Source organism: Siphateles boraxobius, unplaced genomic scaffold (assembly GCF_051911475.1).
Source record: "Siphateles boraxobius isolate OS27281-9 unplaced genomic scaffold, OSU_SipBor_1 201, whole genome shotgun sequence".
Lineage (NCBI taxonomy): Eukaryota > Metazoa > Chordata > Actinopteri > Cypriniformes > Leuciscidae > Siphateles > Siphateles boraxobius.
In genome coordinates this window covers 169,074-187,500 of record NW_027508813.1, presented here as the reverse complement: position 1 = coordinate 187,500, position 18,427 = coordinate 169,074, and the positions used below count along the sequence as shown (strand labels likewise).

Genomic DNA, 18,427 nt, shown 5'->3' with positions numbered 1-18,427 from the left:
AAAGAACAGAAAAATTGTTTGGTTACTTTAAAATCTTCAAATATTTCTTCATGTGGTAGTAAATGCGTTTTCTGTAAAGCTGCTTTGAAACAGCGTGTATTGTGGAAATCGCTTTAAGTGTGTGTGTGTGTGTGTGTGTGTGTGTGTGTGTGTGTGTGTGTGTGTGTGTGTGACATCATTCAGACGGGTCTGCAGTGCTGAAGGTGTGAACACACACACACACTCACACCCCTACAGCTGCTCAGGACTCACACACACCCATTTGCTCTCCACAGTTTGGGTCATAGACTGGCATAAGCCTCATCACAACAAACCCCACATCTGAGTGTGTTTAGTGTGTGAACGCATGTGTGTGTTTGCTGTGACGTGTACAAATGCTTCAAGAGCAACACATGGTGAAAACACTGAATCAACAGCTCGAAATACACACCGCCCGCGTTTGGACACTACAAATGTCTTTTCATTCAATAAAAAATCAACACAAGTGACATTTTTAAATGTTATTTTCACATTCAGACATTTTAAGTATAACTTGCGTATACAAATAATCATAATTATACATAGTAATTTACACTGCTGGTCAAAAGTTTGCAATAATTATGCTTTTTTTATACAAAGGCTCTTCTGCTCATCAAAGCTGCATTTATTTGTTAAAAATACAGTAAAAACAGAAAACCGCTGTTTACATTGGAATAATATTTCACTATGTGAATATATAGTAAAGTGTAATTTATTCCTGTGATCAAAGCTGAATTTTCAGCATCATTACTCCAGTCTTCAGTGTCACATGATCCTTCAGAAATCACTATAATATGATGATTTGATGCTCAAGAAACATTTATGATTATTATCAGTGTTGAAACTGTTGTTCTGTTTCATATTTCTGTGGATACTGTGATAGCTACATTTTATTTTTCATGATTCTTTGATGAATAGAAAGTGCAAAAGAACAGCATTTATTTGAAATAGAATCTGTTTTAACTTTATAAATGTCACTTTTACTCAATTTAATGCATCCTTGATGAACAAAAGTATCTTTAAAATCCCCAGTTTCCCCGAATGCTGTATTGTTGACGGCATATCAAAGTCTTTCCTCGTCTCTTTGTTCATAGACGAGACCTTGAAACGTTTAGGCATGTTGCAGAAGTGAAGCTGAAGCTTCTCCTGCCGAAGAGTTTCTGATCTTGATTACAGTCAGGCGTGTTAATCGCACAACAGATGGCCTTCAGTAATACTCTTATGCCCACCAAACACATCTTCATCAAGCTGTGATCTTTCCTTAATCACACTTCTTACTGGCAAACACTATCAGTCTGATCCTGAGAATGAGCTCTGTCTGAAGCTGTCATAAGACACGTTCAAAACAAGAACAAGAACTATTAGCGCTAATGAGGTTCTTTTGCTGTTTTATAAAGAGTGCGTGTAGAACATCTACGATCTCTCAAGCTAACAGCCGTCAGTGCAAGCATCTTATACTGCCATTAAAGCAATGTTTAGATGTTTATTCCCTTGTTAGTGTAGTTGAGCTCGACACACGCGTGACAGACGCGTCTCAGATCAGCTCAACGCTTCAGCTTTATAAGCAGCTTTGCAGCAAACAACTAATTTACTGTAATTGGCTCTGGAGAACTTTAGACCCCCGTCCTTCCCTGTGTGTGTGTGTGCGTGTGTGTGTGTGTGTTTCTGTGTGTGTATGTGTGTGTGTGTGTGTGTGTGTGTGTGTGTGTGTGTGTGTGTGTGTGTGTGTGTGTGTGTGTGTGTGTGTGTGTGTGTGTGTGTGTCTGTGTGTGTGTCTGTGTGTGTGTGTGTGTGTTTGAGAAACATGATCTGATCATTGTCCTTCATTCAGGACATAATTAGTGCAGTTGAGAAATGAATGTTGTGATACTGTAGATAGATAGATCGATAGATGGATAGACAATAGAGATAGATAGATGTATAGAGAGATAGATAGATAGATGTATAGAGAGAGAGATAGATGTATAGATAGTTCAGTAACTGGTTATTTACGGCTCAGAGATCAGACGCTGATTAACACACTGAGATTAAGATTATTAACATCCTTCTGTTCAACATTAATCTGATATCAAGATTTCTGCTTCACTTTACTCTCCATATGCTATAAACACCTCAGCCAGAGATTATTCTCAGACACAGCGAAGATTATATATATGTAGAGCGATTGCTTTGATTAAATCACGTGTGTATCAGTGGCTGAACTGGGTTTAGTAAGTAAGTTTATTTATAGAGCGCTTTTCACAGATAAAATCACAAAGTGCTTTACTAAGTGGAACCAAAATAATAAAACCGTATACAAATCAATAAAAATGTAAAAAGCCCAAAATAAAACCCAGTCAACTAAAAGCTTGTGTAAATAACAGTGTCTTGAGTTTTTTAACAGAATGGAGAGTCTGGAGGGACCGGGTTTATAGCGGCTCTTTACAACATTATCAGACTCTGGCCTGAGCATCGTCATGCATTCATAGCAAATCAGCAATGCATTGTGGGGCCTGACCATTAAAGGCTCTAGAAGTTCAAACTAATATTTTAAAAACAATACGAAATGTGATGGGTGGCCAGTGTAGGTAGAACAAAATGTGTGTGTGTGTGTGTGTGTGTGTGTGTCCTGTTAAAAGCCTTGCAACAGCATTTTGAACCATTTGAAGATGATTTAGAGCAGATTTGTTAAAAAAGTAAAAAGAGAGTTACAGTACCCATACAGAAATGTAATATATGTCAATATAAGTAAATAACATATATAATGTCAGTGCCCATGTATGTTTGCTGCCTACATGAGAATATGCAAAATTCATATATATAAAACACAGACATATATGAAACATTTATTTCAAAATATAGTAAAAATGTCCGTTTTCATGTAAGTGTCATATAATTTCCCGTATATGCACATAAATGTTAAATATATGTAAGACGCATATATGTACTTATTTCAATGCATCAGTATCACATGCATGTATGTTTACATACATTTATTAAATATGTGGGGAAAAAATATGTATGTCACATATTTATAGTTAATCTTGTCCATATATGTGAGAAACCAGTACTATACTGTAATATATGCAGATATATGGTATCATATATGGATGAACTCAAATATTTTCTTCACATGTTTGGACACATAAATGTTCATATATGTTGCAGGCATATATTGTGTTCTCAGATAAGTCAAATATATGTATAGATATATGTCATGCTATTTAAAATAGAAGTAAATATATGGCCATATATTACATTTTTTTATGGGTAATCTAAAAGCGAAGAAATAAAAGCATGAATTACCATTTCAAGATCAGTCTGATAAAATTGCCCTCAATTTTGCAATATTTCTTAGATGATAAAAACAATTTCTGACCTAAAGTCAAGAACTGTTGAAACCAGACGCAAGATTTCAATTAGGGTTTCAGTCGTTTTCACATTTAATTAGAGACAGTTACTAGCAAGCCACGATTTTACACAAGAAATACAATCCAATAAATCCGTTAGTTTGTGCAACTCAGGATCATTGAACGAGCAATACTACTGTATGTCGTCAGCATAAAAATAGTGTGACACATTGTTTTCTTTCAGAGGGCTAATGTACAGTACAAACTAAAGTGGAGCCAGCACTGAGCCCTGGGGAACACCACTCGATGGCTTCAGACAGTTTAACATTTACATACAGAAAAATTAACTCAAGCAAGAGGAAAACCACTTTAAAACAGACCCAATAATACCAAACTCTTTTCCCAGTCTGATCAACAGTACCTTGCGGTCCTCTGTAAACTGGTTACACTGGGTAACGTGTCAAATGGTCTGCATTTGTTCCAATCTGTGGAAAGCCTGTTAACACTGAGACATTTGAGTCTGACACCTCGACACCTCGAGCCCAAATGGCCAGGTGTGTGTGTGTGTGTGTGTGTTTCACATCTCTATATCTGCACAACTGATCAATAGCCCCTCATTACCTTTATCTCGGCAAATAATTAAGAAAAGAGTTTGGAAAACAAACCCTTATTGCATTAAATCTGTAGTACGCTCGGCTTACGCTTTAACAAATCGTTTGATGGAAAAGTGCATATTTGGCACTCATTTAACAGGAACTAAACAGCTTTGAAAACATTACAAAAAATGTTAGTGCCAAGATTAAAGTAGACAGTAATATTCGTGAAATATTATTGCAATGTAAATCAGCTGTTTTCTATGTGAATATATAGTAAAGTGTAATTTATTCCTGTGATCAAAGCTGAATTTTCAGCATCATTACTCCAGTCTTCAGTGTCACATGATCCTTCAGAAATCACTATAATATGATGATTTGATGCTCAAGAAACATTCATGATTATTATTAATGTTGAAACTGTTGTTCTGTTTCATATTTTTGTGAAACTGTGATACATTTTATTTTTCATGATTCTTTGATGAATAGAAAGTTCAAAAGAACATCATTTATTTGAAATACAATCTTTTGTAACATTATAAATGTCTTTACTGTCACTTTTGATAAATTGAATGTGTCTTTGATGAATAAAAGTATTAATTTCCTAAGACAATTTTTTTTCACTGATGGAAGTGCGTGAGAGAGAGAGGGAGAGAGAGAGAGAGAGAGAGAGAGAGAGAGAGAGAGAGAGAGAGACAGAGAGAGAGAGAGAGAGAGAGAGAGAGAGAGAGAGAGAGAGAAAGAGAGAGGGAGAGAGAGAGAGAGAGGGAGAGAGAGAGAGAGAGAGACACACAGAGAGAGAGAGAGAGAGAGAGAGAGAGAGAGAGAGAGAGAGAGAGACACACAGAGAGAGAGAGAGAGAGAGAGAGAGAGAGAGAGAGAGCGCCTACCTACTTAACTATATTTTGGCGACAAATTTGTACCCAGAAGTGATCAAAACCTGACAAAAAAATCCTTTAGGGACGTCCTCATGTGTAAATCTGGTATAAAAATAAAGTAATTAAAGGTTTTTAAAAAATGTAAAAATTCAGAAAGTTGTGTGTGATGGCTTGGTTTGGAGGTTGGGTGTGTGTGTGTGTGTATGTGTGTGTGTGTGGGTGTGATGGCTTGGTTTAGAGGTCGGTTGTGTGTGTGTGTGTGAGAGATATCTTGGTTTAGGTGTCGGGTGTGTGTGTGTGTGATGGCTTGGTTTAGGTGTGTGTGTGTGTGTGTGTGATGGCAGTTTTTTTTATATAGCCTATTGTATTTTAGTAGCATCTCACATGTTAAATAACTAGAAACATTTTTTAAAGTACAGTTTTAGCTTGTCTTTGTCTTCAAATCAAATTTTAAGCATAATCCCACAGTGAAGTCAGTGAACTGTGTGTAAAGGTTTGACTGCTAGAGAACAATAGTGTTGTGTATTAGGGTCTCCCAAAGGAGGGTGTAAAACAGCTGTGAGCCAATCGAGAGCCAGAGGCCGGGCTTCTGGGAGGACCCTGAGTGCTCATTGGTCAGCAGATGGGCTCATTTGCATAAACCATGACCTATATGTGATAGGTGTGAGCTGGAAACTCCAGAGTCAAGCAGGAGTGAAGATCACGACAGGACGCTTTTATTCTCGCTTTTCTTTTTAAGAAATAGGTCTAATTAATTAAAACAGTCTTTTTAAGACTATTTCTGAAATAGTCACTGATTTTTGTTTTTTCGCTTACAGACATGAAGTTCTACTCTTACTTCATGCTTTTCTGGATGATATGCAACGGCTTCTGCACAACAACGAAGTACTTTACGTTTGAGGAAGATGCTCCCGGCACAGAGATCGGAAACCTTTCCCAAGACTTGAAAATAGATCCAGAAGAGGATCCCGAGACGTCATTCAAGTTTATCCAGAAGACAAACTCCATAATTCACATGAGGAAAACCGACGGGCTTCTAACGGTGGGAGAAGTCATCGACCGAGAGCAACTGTGTCACCGATCCCCACAATGCCTTGTAACGTTTGACGTCGTCGCATTTTCAAAGGAGAAATTTCAGCTCATCCACGTCGAGATCGAGGTCAAAGACATTAACGATTATTCGCCTCGGTTCACACGCAACGAAACGCATTTGGACGTATCGGAAGATTCACCGTTAAACTCGCGTTTCCCTCTGGACGTCGCCGTGGATCTCGACGTCGGAGACAACTACGTTCAAAGCTACTACATTTCACACACTAACAATTTCGTCGTCGAGGTCAGCACTCGTGAGGACGGGGCGAAGTCAGCCGAGCTCGTGTTGATTAAACCGCTGGATCGGGAGACGGAAGAGTTTTACACGATCGAGGTCACGGCGACCGACGGCGGGAATCCGGCGAAATCCGGTGAAACAACGGTTTATATACGAGTTCTGGACTCTAACGACAACAGCCCGACGTTTGAGCACAACTCACTTAAAGTGGAGCTCAGCGAAGACTCTCCCGTGGGATCCCGAGTGCTAAAGGTGCACGCATTCGACCCCGACGCCGGGATTAACGGAGAAGTCGTGTACGGGTTCGTGGAAGGCTCGCCAAATGACGTCACGCGTGTTTTCCAGATCGATCTGATCTCAGGAGAAGTGACTCTCAGAGACACAGTCGACTACGAGAGTAAGAAATCCTACGAGTTGCACATTCAAGCTTCGGATTTGGGAAGCAATTCAATTTCATCGACATGCCGAGCAATCGTCGACATCCTAGACGTGAACGATAACGCGCCAGAGATTAGCATTAAACCGATGACTTCCACTAGCGACGGAGTGGCGTTTATAACCGAAGCCGCGGCGGAAGAGAGTTTTGTTGCGTTGATTAGCACATCCGACGGAGACTCGGGTCCGAACGGATACGTGCGCACAACTTTACAAGGACACGAGCATTTCAAGCTAACTCAAGCGTACAGCGACACCTTCATGATCGTTACGACCACGACTTTAGACAGGGAAGCTATTCCAGAATACAACCTCACTGTGATTTCCGAAGATCTGGGAACGCCACCGTTTAAAACCATCAAGCATTATACGATACGCATCACTGACGAGAACGACAACGCTCCCACGTTCAGTAAACCATCATATGACGTCTCAGTGATTGAAAACAACATTCCTGGGTCGTACATGACGACGGTTGTGGCGCGGGATCTCGACGTCGGGAAGAACGGAAAGGTTTTCTACAGTTTGATCGACAGCAAAGCGCCTGATGGTTCTCCGATGTCGACGTTCGTGTCCGTCGATCCGCACTCGGGATCTTTATACACGCTCAGATCCTTCAACTTCGAGACTCTGAGAGAAGTCGAGTTCGCAGTCAAAGCTAGCGATAAAGGTTTCCCGCCGCTATCAAGCACGACTTTAATACAAATCCGTGTGGTTGACGAGAACGATAACTTTCCGTATTTTACGTATCCAGTGTTACGGAATGATTCTGCTGAAATCCCGATTCCCTTTAAAGCTCAGGCCGGGTATTTAGCGTTACGCCTCACGGCTAAAGATGAAGACAGCGGCGTCAACAGCGAGCTCAGTTTTCACATCCTAGAAGACGAAAATCAACTTTTTTCCATTGATAAAAACACTGGCGAGATCTTTTTAAAACAAAGACTATTTTCACCATGTGGAGACATCCTGCAAATTATAGTTTCTGTGGTTGACGGTGGCCGAGAGCCGCTGACTAGCTTAGCATCCGTGCGTTTCGTGGTCACAGACACTGGAGCTCAAGAAGATCAGGTGGTTATTTTACTGCGATCGAAGGATGACGAGACTGTGGAGTTCGATGTGTGGACGCTGGTAATCGCTGGTTTCGCTGGATGCTGTGTGTTGTTACTGGGAGCCATTAGCGTGATCACCGTTAGCTGTGTGATCAAGCGCCGGCGCAGGAGCTTCGGGAGAGACGGCCTGTACGGATCGACTCCACTTTCCAAGAGCAACAACACCGGCTCTAACGTTTACAACGGCGCAAACGCTTTCCTCAGGAACGAGAGCGAATCCATGCAACCCTGTTTGTATGAAGACAAGAGCCTGGATTTTGAGGAAAAGGTGAGTGATTTTTGTCTGAAAATCCTTTTGTTTTGATGCACTTTTCCAAGTCAGAATAAAAACTCTAAGCTTTTGTTTTAATAGCTGTTCCTGCCATGCAAACCTTTCGAACAAACATTCTTATGGCAAGATGAAAAATACTGTCTGCAAAGGAGGTAAGAATGATTTTTAGTTCTGCATTTGCCTACCTGGATAATTGCTTGACTATACTTTAATAATTATAGGTACAATGAGGGCCAAAAGTTTGATACTGTTAGTGAAAATGCATTCATTTAGCAATTATATTCAAATTCCACTACCAGTCAAAAGTTTTGGATCGGTAAGATTTTTAATGTTTGTGAAAAAGTCTCTTCTGCTCACCAAAGCTGCATTTATTTTGAAATATTATTATAATGTAAATCATCTGTTTTCTATGTGAATATATAATAAAGTGTAATTTATTCCTGTGATCAAAGCTGAATTTTCAGCATCATTACTCCAGTCTTCAGTGTCACATGATCCTTCAGAAATCACTATAATATGATGATTTGATGCTCAAGAAACATTTATGATTATTATCAGTGTTGAAAACAGTTATTTACATTTTTATTTCAGGATTCTTTGATGAATAGAAAGTTCAAAATAACAGCATTTTTCTGAAACAGAAAGTTTTTGTAACATGTTCAAACGTTTGTGGTCAGTAAGAATTTTTATTTTGTTTTTTGGGGGAAAGAAATAAAAAGAAATCAATATTTTTATTTATCAAGGATTCATTAAATTGATCAAAATTGACAGTAAAGACATTTATAATACTACAAAAGATTCTATTACAAATAAATGCTGTTCTTTTGAACTTTCTATTCATCAAATAATCCTGAAAAATAAAATGTGTGATGATTTCCACAGAAATCTGAAGCCGCACAACTGTTTTCAACATTGATAATAATCATAAATGTTTCTTGAGCATCAAATCATCATATTATAGTGATTTCTGAAGGATCATGTGACACTGAAGACTGGAGTAATGATGCTGAAAATTCAGCTTTGATCACAGGAATAAATTACACTTTATTATATATTCACATAGAAAACAGCTGATTTACATTATAATAATATTTCAACATTTTTACTGTATTTTGATAAAATAAATGCAGCTTTGGTGAGTAGAAGAGACTCTTTCACAAACATTAAAAATATTATCGATCCAAAACTTATGACTAGTATTGTTTATCATATTCATAATAATTGTAGTGACAAATGAACATGGATTCAAGAATGAATATGAATCTGACCCTCTGTACAAGGTCATATGATCACAGACACTAATTTAATTACACTTATTAAGTCACCAAGAAATGATGCACCTGGTATATCTCTTTATCTTGCGCAATAACTTTTCAAAATTCGAAAACTTGTTTACTTAAACACTTTTGGGCCCCGCTGTGTTTTTGAAACCTATACACATAATTTTTGGTCGTAACTGAAACATATAAATGTGTTTTTCAGTATGTAAATGCACTTTTCAGTCTCTCTTACAGTAGGTCATGAGCGCTGTCGGATTAGTCACGTGCCAGTGAATATAGTATTTTGTTCTGCGATGGAATATCAATAATCAGATGTGATTGCATTGACAGCGGCACCAGCAACACGGATCAGCAGAGCGTGAAGGACAGTGGGAAAGGAGACAGTGATTTCAACGACAGCGACTCTGACTCCAGCGGAGCGGCTCTGAGGAGAAGCTTGACCACCTTCCAGCCGGTGGCCAGAGGTGTGTGCCGTTCTCTTAACAGCTTTATCAGGCTTTACAAGGAGGCTTCATCTCTTAACTCAAAGTAACGTTCAGAGAACATTCAAAAGTAACGTTCAGAGAACATTCAAAAGTAACATTCAGAGAACATTCAAAAAGTAACATTCAGAAAACATTCAAAAAGTAACATTCAGAGAACATTCAAAAAGTAACATTCAGAGAACATTCAAAAAGTAACATTCAGAGAACATTCAAAAAGTAACGTTCAGAGAACATTCAAAAGTAACATTCAGAGAACATTCAAAAAGTAACATTCAGAAAACATTCAAAAAGTAACATTCAGAGAACATTCAAAAATAACATTCAGAGAACATTCAAAAAGTAACATTCAGAGAACATTCAAAAATAACATTCAGAGAACATTCAAAAAGTAACATTCAGAGAACATTCAAAAAGTAACAATCAGAGAACATTCAAAAATAACATTCAGAGAACATTCAAAAAGTAACATTCAGAGAACATTCAAAAAGTAACAATCAGAGAACATTCAAAAACTAACATTCAGAGAACATTAGAAAGTAACATTCAGAGAACATTCAAAAAGTAACATTCAGAGAACATTCAAAAATAACATTCAGAGAACATTCAAAAAGTAACATTCAGAGAACATTCAAAAAGTAACAATCAGAGAACATTCAAAAACTAACATTCAGAGAACATTAGAAAGTAACATTCAGAGAACATTCAAAAAGTAACATTCAGAGAACGTTCAAAAGTAACATTCAGAGAACATTCAAAAAGTAACATTCAGAGAACATTCAAAAACTAACATTCAGAGAACATTCAAAAGTAACATTCAGAGAACATTCAAAAATAACATTCAGAGAACATTCAAAAGTAACATTCAGAGAACATTCAAAAAGTAACATTCAGAGAACATTCAAAAAGTAACATTCAGAGAACATTCAAAAACTAACATTCAGAGAACATTCAAAAAGTAACATTCAGAGAACATTCAAAAGTAACATTCAGAGAACATTCAAAAAGTAACATTCAGAGAACATTCAAAAAGTAACATTCAGAGAACATTCAAAAAGTAACATTCAGAGAACATTCAAAAACTAACATTCAGAGAACATTCAAAAAGTAACATTCAGAGAACATTCAAAAAGTAACATTCAGAGAACATTCAAAAGTAACATTCAGAGAACATTCAAAAAGTAACATTCAGAGAACATTCAAAAAGTAACATTCAGAGAACATTCAAAAAGTAACATTCAGAGAACATTCAAAAAGTAACATTCAGAGAACATTCAAAAGTAACATTCAGAGAACATTCAAAAAGTAACATTCAGAGAACATTCAAAAAGTAACATTCAGAGAACATTCAAAAATAACATTCAGAGAACATTCAAAACTAACATTCAGAGAACATTCAAAAGTAACATTCAGAGAACATTCAAAAAGTAACATTCAGAGAACATTCAAAAAGTAACATTCAGAGAACATTCAAAAAGTAACATTCAGAGAACATTCAAAAATAACATTCAGAGAACATTCAAAACTAACATTCAGAGAACATTCAAAAAGTAACATTCAGAGAACATTCAAAAAGTAACATTCAGAGAACATTCAAAAATAACATTCAGAGAACATTCAAAAGTAACATTCAGAGAACATTCAAAAGTAACATTCAGAGAACATTCAAAAAGTAACATTCAGAGAACATTCAAAAATAACATTCAGAGAACATTCAAAAATAACATTCAGAGAACATTCAAAAATAACATTCAGAGAACATTCAAAAAGTAACATTCAGAGAACATTCAAAAGTAACATTCAGAGAACATTCAAAAAGTAACATTCAGAGAACATTCAAAAAGTAACATTCAGAGAACATTCAAAACTAACATTCAGAGAACGTTCAAAAAGTAACATTCAGAGAACATTCAAAAAGTAACATTCAGAGAACATTCAAAAATAACATTCAGAGAACATTCAAAAATAACATTCAGAGAACATTCAAAAATAACATTCAGAGAACATTCAAAAAGTAACATTCAGAGAACATTCAAAAGTAACATTCAGAGAACATTCAAAAATAACATTCAGAGAACATTCAAAAAGTAACATTCAGAGAACATTCAAAAGTAACATTCAGAGAACATTCAAAAATAACATTCAGAGAACATTCAAAAAGTAACATTCAGAGAACATTCAAAAGTAACATTCAGAGAACATTCAAAAAGTAACATTCAGAGAACATTCAAAAATAACATTCAGAGAACGTTCAAAAGTAACATTCAGAGAACATTCAAAAATAACATTCAGAGAACGTTCAAAAGTAACATTCAGAGAACATTCAAAAAGTAACATTCAGAGAACATTCAAAAATAACATTCAGAGAACATTCAAAAGTAACATTCAGAGAACATTCAAAAATAACATTCAGAGAACATTCAAAAGTAACATTCAGAGAACATTCAAAAAGTAACATTCAGAGAACATTCAAAAAGTAACATTCAGAGAACATTCAAAAATAACATTCAGAGAACGTTCAAAAGTAACAATCAGAGAACGTTCAAAAGTAACATCCAGAGAACATTCAAAAGTAACATTCAGAGAACATTCAAAAAGTAACATTCAGAGAACATTCTAAAGTAACATTCAGAGAACGTTCAAAAGTAACATTCAGAGAACATTCAAAAACTAACATTCAGAGAACATTCAAAAATAACATTCAGAGAACATTCTAAAGTAACATTCAGAGAACATTCAAAAAGTAACATTCAGAGAACATTCTAAAGTAACATTCAGAGAACATTCAAAAAGTAACATTCAGAGAACATTCAAAAAGTAACATTCAGAGAACATTCAAAAAGTAACATTCAGAAAACATTCAAAAGTAACATTCAGAGAACATTCAAAAGTAACATTCAGAGAACATTCAAAAAGTAACATTCAGAGAACATTCTAAAGTAACATTCAGAGAACATTCAAAAAGTAACATTCAGAGAACATTCAAAAGTAACATTCAGAGAACATTCAAAAATAACATTCAGAGAACATTCAAAAAGTAACATTCAGAGAACATTCAAAAGTAACATTCAGAGAACATTCAAAAAGTAACATTCAGAGAACATTCAAAAAGTAACATTCAGAGAACATTCTAAAGTAACATTCAGAGAACATTCAAAAAGTAACATTCAGAGAACATTCAAAAAGTAACATTCAGAGAACATTCTAAAGTAACATTCAGAGAACATTCAAAAAGTAACATTCAGAGAACATTCAAAAAGTAACATTCAGAGAACATTCAAAAAGTAACATTCAGAGAACATTCTAAAGTAACATTCAGAGAACATTCAAAAAGTAACATTCAGAGAACATTCAAAAAGTAACATTCAGAAAACATTCAAAAGTAACGATCAGAGAACATTCAAAAGTAACATTCAGAAAACATTCAAAAGTAACGATCAGAGAACATTCAAAAGTAACGATCAGAGAACATTCAAAAAGTAACATTCAGAAAACATTCAAATGTAACGATCAGAGAACATTCAAAAGTAACATTCAGAGAACGTTCAAAAGTAACATTCAGAGAACATTCTAAAGTAACATTCAGAGAACATTCAAAAAGTAACATTCAGAGAACATTCAAAAAGTAACATTCAGAGAACATTCAAAAAGTAACATTCAGAGAACGTTCAAAAAGTAACGATCAGAGAACATTCAAAAGTAACATTCAGAAAACATTCAAAAGTAACATTCAGAGAACGATCAAAAGTAACATTCAGAGAACATTCTAAAGTAACATTCAGAGAACATTCAAAAGTAACATTCAGAGAACATTCTAAAGTAACATTCAGAGAACATTCAAAAGTAACATTCAGAGAACATTCAAAAGTAACGATCAGAGAACATTCAAAAGTAACATTCAGAGAACATTCAAAAGTAACATTCAGAGAACGTTCAAAAGTAACATTCAGAGAACATTCAAAAGTAACGATCAGAGAACATTCAAAAGTAACATTCAGAGAACATTCAAAAGTAACATTCAGAGAACATTCAAAAGTAACATTCAGAGAACATTCAAAAGTAACATTCAGAGAACATTCAAAAGTAACATTCAGAGAACATTCAAAAGTAACGATCAGAGAACATTCAAAAGTAACATTCAGAGAACGTTCAAAAGTAACATTCAGAGAACATTCTAAAGTAACATTCAGAGAACATCCAAAAAGTAACATTCAGAGAACATTCAAAAAGTAACATTCAGAGAACATTCAAAAGTAACGATCAGAGAACATTCAAAAGTAACATTCAGAAAACATTCAAAAGTAACATTCAGAGAACGTTCAAAAGTAACATTCAGAGAACATTCAAAAGTAACGATCAGAGAACATTCAAAAGTAACATTCAGAGAACGTTCAAAAGTAACATTCAGAGAACATTCAAAAGTAACATTCAGAGAACATTCAAAAGTAACAATCAGAGAACATTCAAAAGTAACATTCAGAGAACATTCTAAAGTAACATTCCCATAATGTCTGAAGAATGATACAATTTAATGTTCTCTTAACATTCGTATAACCAAGAAAAAAGTTTTAAACATTATAAAAAGGACATTCTGAGAACATTCAGAAATGACGTTTTCATAACTTTATGGGAATGCTACCAAAGATGAATAAATATTGACAAATGCATTGCTCTTTAATGTTAGTTTATGGGAGCTTGTTATAAGGTGTCACTGGTTTCTGCTGGAAACAAACTTTGTTGCATTATTTTCCTGTTATCTCTGCAAAGCTGCTTTAAAACACAGTGTTGTAAAAAGCTCTGTATAAATAAAGATAAATTTACTTGCTTTATTGCCAGATCATGTGACGTGAGACTTGATAAAGCATAAAGAGCAGATTTTTGCGGGGGCTTTAATGCGTGTCCTGTTTCAGGTTCGTTCGGAGACTGGAAGAGTGGAGTAATACAGACCCGTCACACACTCGTCCCCCCCGGCAGCGCATACACCATCGGCTTCTCACACACACCTGTGTACAACACCACACATCACCTCAACACACACCTGAGCGCCCGGCGCTGGAACGAAGGCCCGGGGAACACGCAGAGGAGCATGCAGACGTTCTCCCGCACCGGGACTCTTCCCTCGTACTCGGCCCATCAGGAGCGCAGGATCCCTCTTCCCGTCACCGCAGCGCAGACGCTGGCCCGAGCGCAGGCGCAGACGCAGGCGCAGACCCCAGCGCAGACACTGACCCAGGTGCAGACCCGAGCGCAGACACTGACCCAGGCGCAGACCCCAGCGCAGACACTGACCCAGGCGCAGGCGCAGACCCGAGCGCAGACACTGACCCAGGCGCAGGTGCAGACCCGAGCGCAGACACTGACCCAGGCGCAGGTGCAGACCCGAGCGCAGACACTGACCCAGGCGCAGGTGCAGACCCGAGCGCAGACACTGACCCAGGCGCAGGTGCAGACCCGAGTGCAGACACTGACCCAGGCGCAGACGCAGGCGCAGACCCGAGCGCAGACACTGACCCAGGCGCAGGTGCAGACCCGAGTGCAGACGCTGACCCAGGCGCAGGCGCAGACCCGAGGGCAGACACTGACCCAGGCGCAGACACTGACCCAGGCGCAGACACTGACCCAGGCACAGGCGCAGACCCGAGCGCAGACACTGACCCAGGCGCAGACACTGACCCAGGCGCAGACACTGACCCAGGCCCAGGTGCAGACCCGAGCGCAGACACTGACCCAGCCGCAGGCGCAGACACTGACCCAGGCGCAGACACTGACCCAGGCGCAGGTGCAGACCCGAGCGCAGACACTGACCCAGCCGCGGACGCAGGCGCAGACGCAGACCCGAGCGCAGACACTGACCCAGGCGCAGACACTGACCCAGGCGCAGGTGCAGACCCGAGCGCAGACACTGACCCAGCCGCAGACGCAGGCGCAGACGCAGACGGAAGTCGCCACCAGCTTCTAGACATCCGTCCCGCTTCATCCGAGGAAAACACTCCCGGCTTTCGATCCACTGAGGAAATCCCTCTCTTCCTCTGTTTCTGTCTCCAGCACAGATATATAAACACTCTTACATCAAGATACATGAAGCAAATGACTGAAGATGTTAAGAAAAAATTATCAAAATTAGTTTGTGTTTAAAACAAGAACAAATATCTGCTGATGGACTCTGAAAAATAAACGTAATTCAAAGGGAAAACAAGATTATAAACGAGTCCATTAGCAGATATTTGTTCTGGTTTTAAACACAAACTCACTTCATTTTGATCAGTTTTTCTTCAGTCATTTTTCTTCTCCAGTAAATGTATCTGGTGACTCTACAATAATGTTCATTTGAACTAATAAACCTTATTGTAGTGTTTCCATGTATCTTGATTTAAGAATATTTAAATATTTGTGCTGGAAAACAAGAACATGTTTTGCAGTGCGCTGGTTTACTGTAATTCAAATCGAAGCGTTTATTTTATTTAAGAAAATATTTTTTAAGAACAGCCTGTGAAAAATTGATATATTTGTTGTACATATTTGTATATTTTGTATATGTTTTTCTCACTGAAAACTGTTTTTGTGCCAATGCTGGACTTTGTACATAATTCAGGAAATGAGTAAATCCAGTTTAGCTTCTTTCATAGATGTTGTTAGTTATGAGTTTATATGTCTTTACTAAAACAGAAAAGTGAATTTGATGCTGTTTATTCCCTCATATTTATATTTTATTCTAAAGTAGTTTACAGTAAAAATGCGTTTAAATATATAGACAGATTCTCTCTCTCTCAAAAAAAGCTTCTTCTCTTCTAAAATGTCAAATTTAAACCAGTTTGTATATTTGATTCTCTTCAGTTTTTTAATCGAGGCTTATAAAGTTGTGTTAAGACTGTATATACTTAATTGTGTGTAATTTCCGCTAATAAAGCACCTGTAAGTGTGTTTGCTGTGTGTGAGCGGGATTAACTGACAGACTCGATAAGAACACATGTGGTTCTGGATGATCCGCTTCATCAGACGATAATGAGGCTTATAAACACACTCGCGCATTAGTGAGTTAAAGAGCTTGTGTGAGAGATTATATCATACTAACACACACATCACAGATTATGACACATGAACACAAGTCTCGTTTCCAGCATAAATCAGGATTCATTTACTGGAGAACAACAGTAACTGAAGATATTAAGTCGTGTTTTCTGATGAAAAATCATTCATTAACACTAGAACAAATATCTGATAATGTTTTCCCTTTGAATTAACTTTATTTTTCTGACTCCATTAGCAGATATTTGTTCTAGTGTTAATGAATGATTTTTCATCAGAAAACACGACTTGATATCTGTGAATATAAAACAGAAAAAGGAAGGAAAAAATGGTGCCGGATTTAATTTGAAACCGTTTTCTCAGAAATTTCACATTTAATTAAACGTGAAATTTTGAAGTAGAAAGATTGCAATAGTAAAACCGTCTAATGATATTTATTTTATTTGTACAGGGAAGAATACGGTATAAACAGTGGCTGTATGACCTGGTTTTGTCAGATTCATGTCTAGATAAATAGAGCGACAGGGAAAATCCATTAGAACTTTTCCATATAAAAGTCGTGCAGGATTACAGGACGACTTCAGTGAGAAAACCTCCAGAACGGGAATAAAACATGTATCCCGAAGGTCCTTCAGTCGCACAGTTTCAGAGCTAATAAAGAACAGAACGAGTGTTTGTCCTGAAGGGATTTTCAGGAGATCGGGATCCGGCTCATCACACATCACACATTTCCAATGGGATATGAAGGACAGTGAAAGATCAATATGAGTTGGGTTATTGTTTTCCATCGAGGTCGACATGAACAACAGGGTTAAAGCTTCAAATCTACCAATAATGTAGAGTATTTCTCCTTTTTAATTCAATAATTAAACAATATTCATATTTGAGAGCAGCCTGTGCAAGTTAAACTGATATAAAAATGTCTTGAATACTTTTTTCTCACTGAAAGCATAAAGTTTGTGCTCATAAATGTGTGACTTTATTCAGCTTTTTTCAGGTTATGAGTTTGAGTCTTCAGGAAAACATGAAATAAGTGCATTAGTTCAGAATGATGCGTTTATTCCCACGTATTTATATTTTCTTCTGAATATGAATAATGCATTAAAAACTCTATACAGCTTTTGCTTTAGGCTTATAAAACAGTCATAACTTTATATTTTTCAACTAAAACCATGTTGTCTCTGATCAGGAACGTCTTTAATGAGCGAATGAACGCTTTATAGTTTTGAAAGTTACCCTGTTTTTACCATATTACTTCATTACCACCTTTTTATTAATTGCAAAATTATTTTTTTACCTTTTTCTAGAGATACAGCAGAAACCAGTGCGATGCAAGAAAGATATATTTTTATCAATATTTAGGAGACATTTTATTTCAATATATCATTAGATTAAATTTATAAGAGCAAATACTATGAGAATTACCAGTATGAACTCCATCGAATTAATATACTTATATAACTCAACACTACATTTATCAAACATATATATACTTTTTCTAACAAAACAACATCAATATTGCTCTGAAATTGTTCAAACAAAACTATATATTCATTTTACTTGCATAAAACTTTTACTTTCAAAAGAAATACAGACCCGACCACAAAAGTTGTCAGAATTAGTTTAAATGTTAATATATTTTAATTACTATTTTATAATTGCTCTGGTTTCACAAT

General features: G+C 36.8%; 1 protein-coding gene across 1 annotated transcript in view; it reads left to right on the top strand.

Moving 5' to 3' along the window:
* pcdh8.1 (protocadherin 8, tandem duplication 1) overlaps positions 1-16,646 on the top strand; it is a 32,718-nt gene extending 16,072 nt beyond the window's left edge. Inside the window, exons 2-5 of the mRNA XM_077237491.1 lie at positions 5,637-7,960; positions 8,045-8,115; positions 9,574-9,707; positions 14,636-16,646. Coding sequence (XP_077093606.1) covers positions 5,639-7,960; positions 8,045-8,115; positions 9,574-9,707; positions 14,636-15,684 — 3,576 coding nt within the window. The 5' untranslated portion in view covers positions 5,637-5,638 and the 3' untranslated portion in view covers positions 15,685-16,646. The remainder of the gene's footprint in view (positions 1-5,636; positions 7,961-8,044; positions 8,116-9,573; positions 9,708-14,635) is intronic.
* Positions 16,647-18,427: the final 1,781 nt, after the last annotated feature.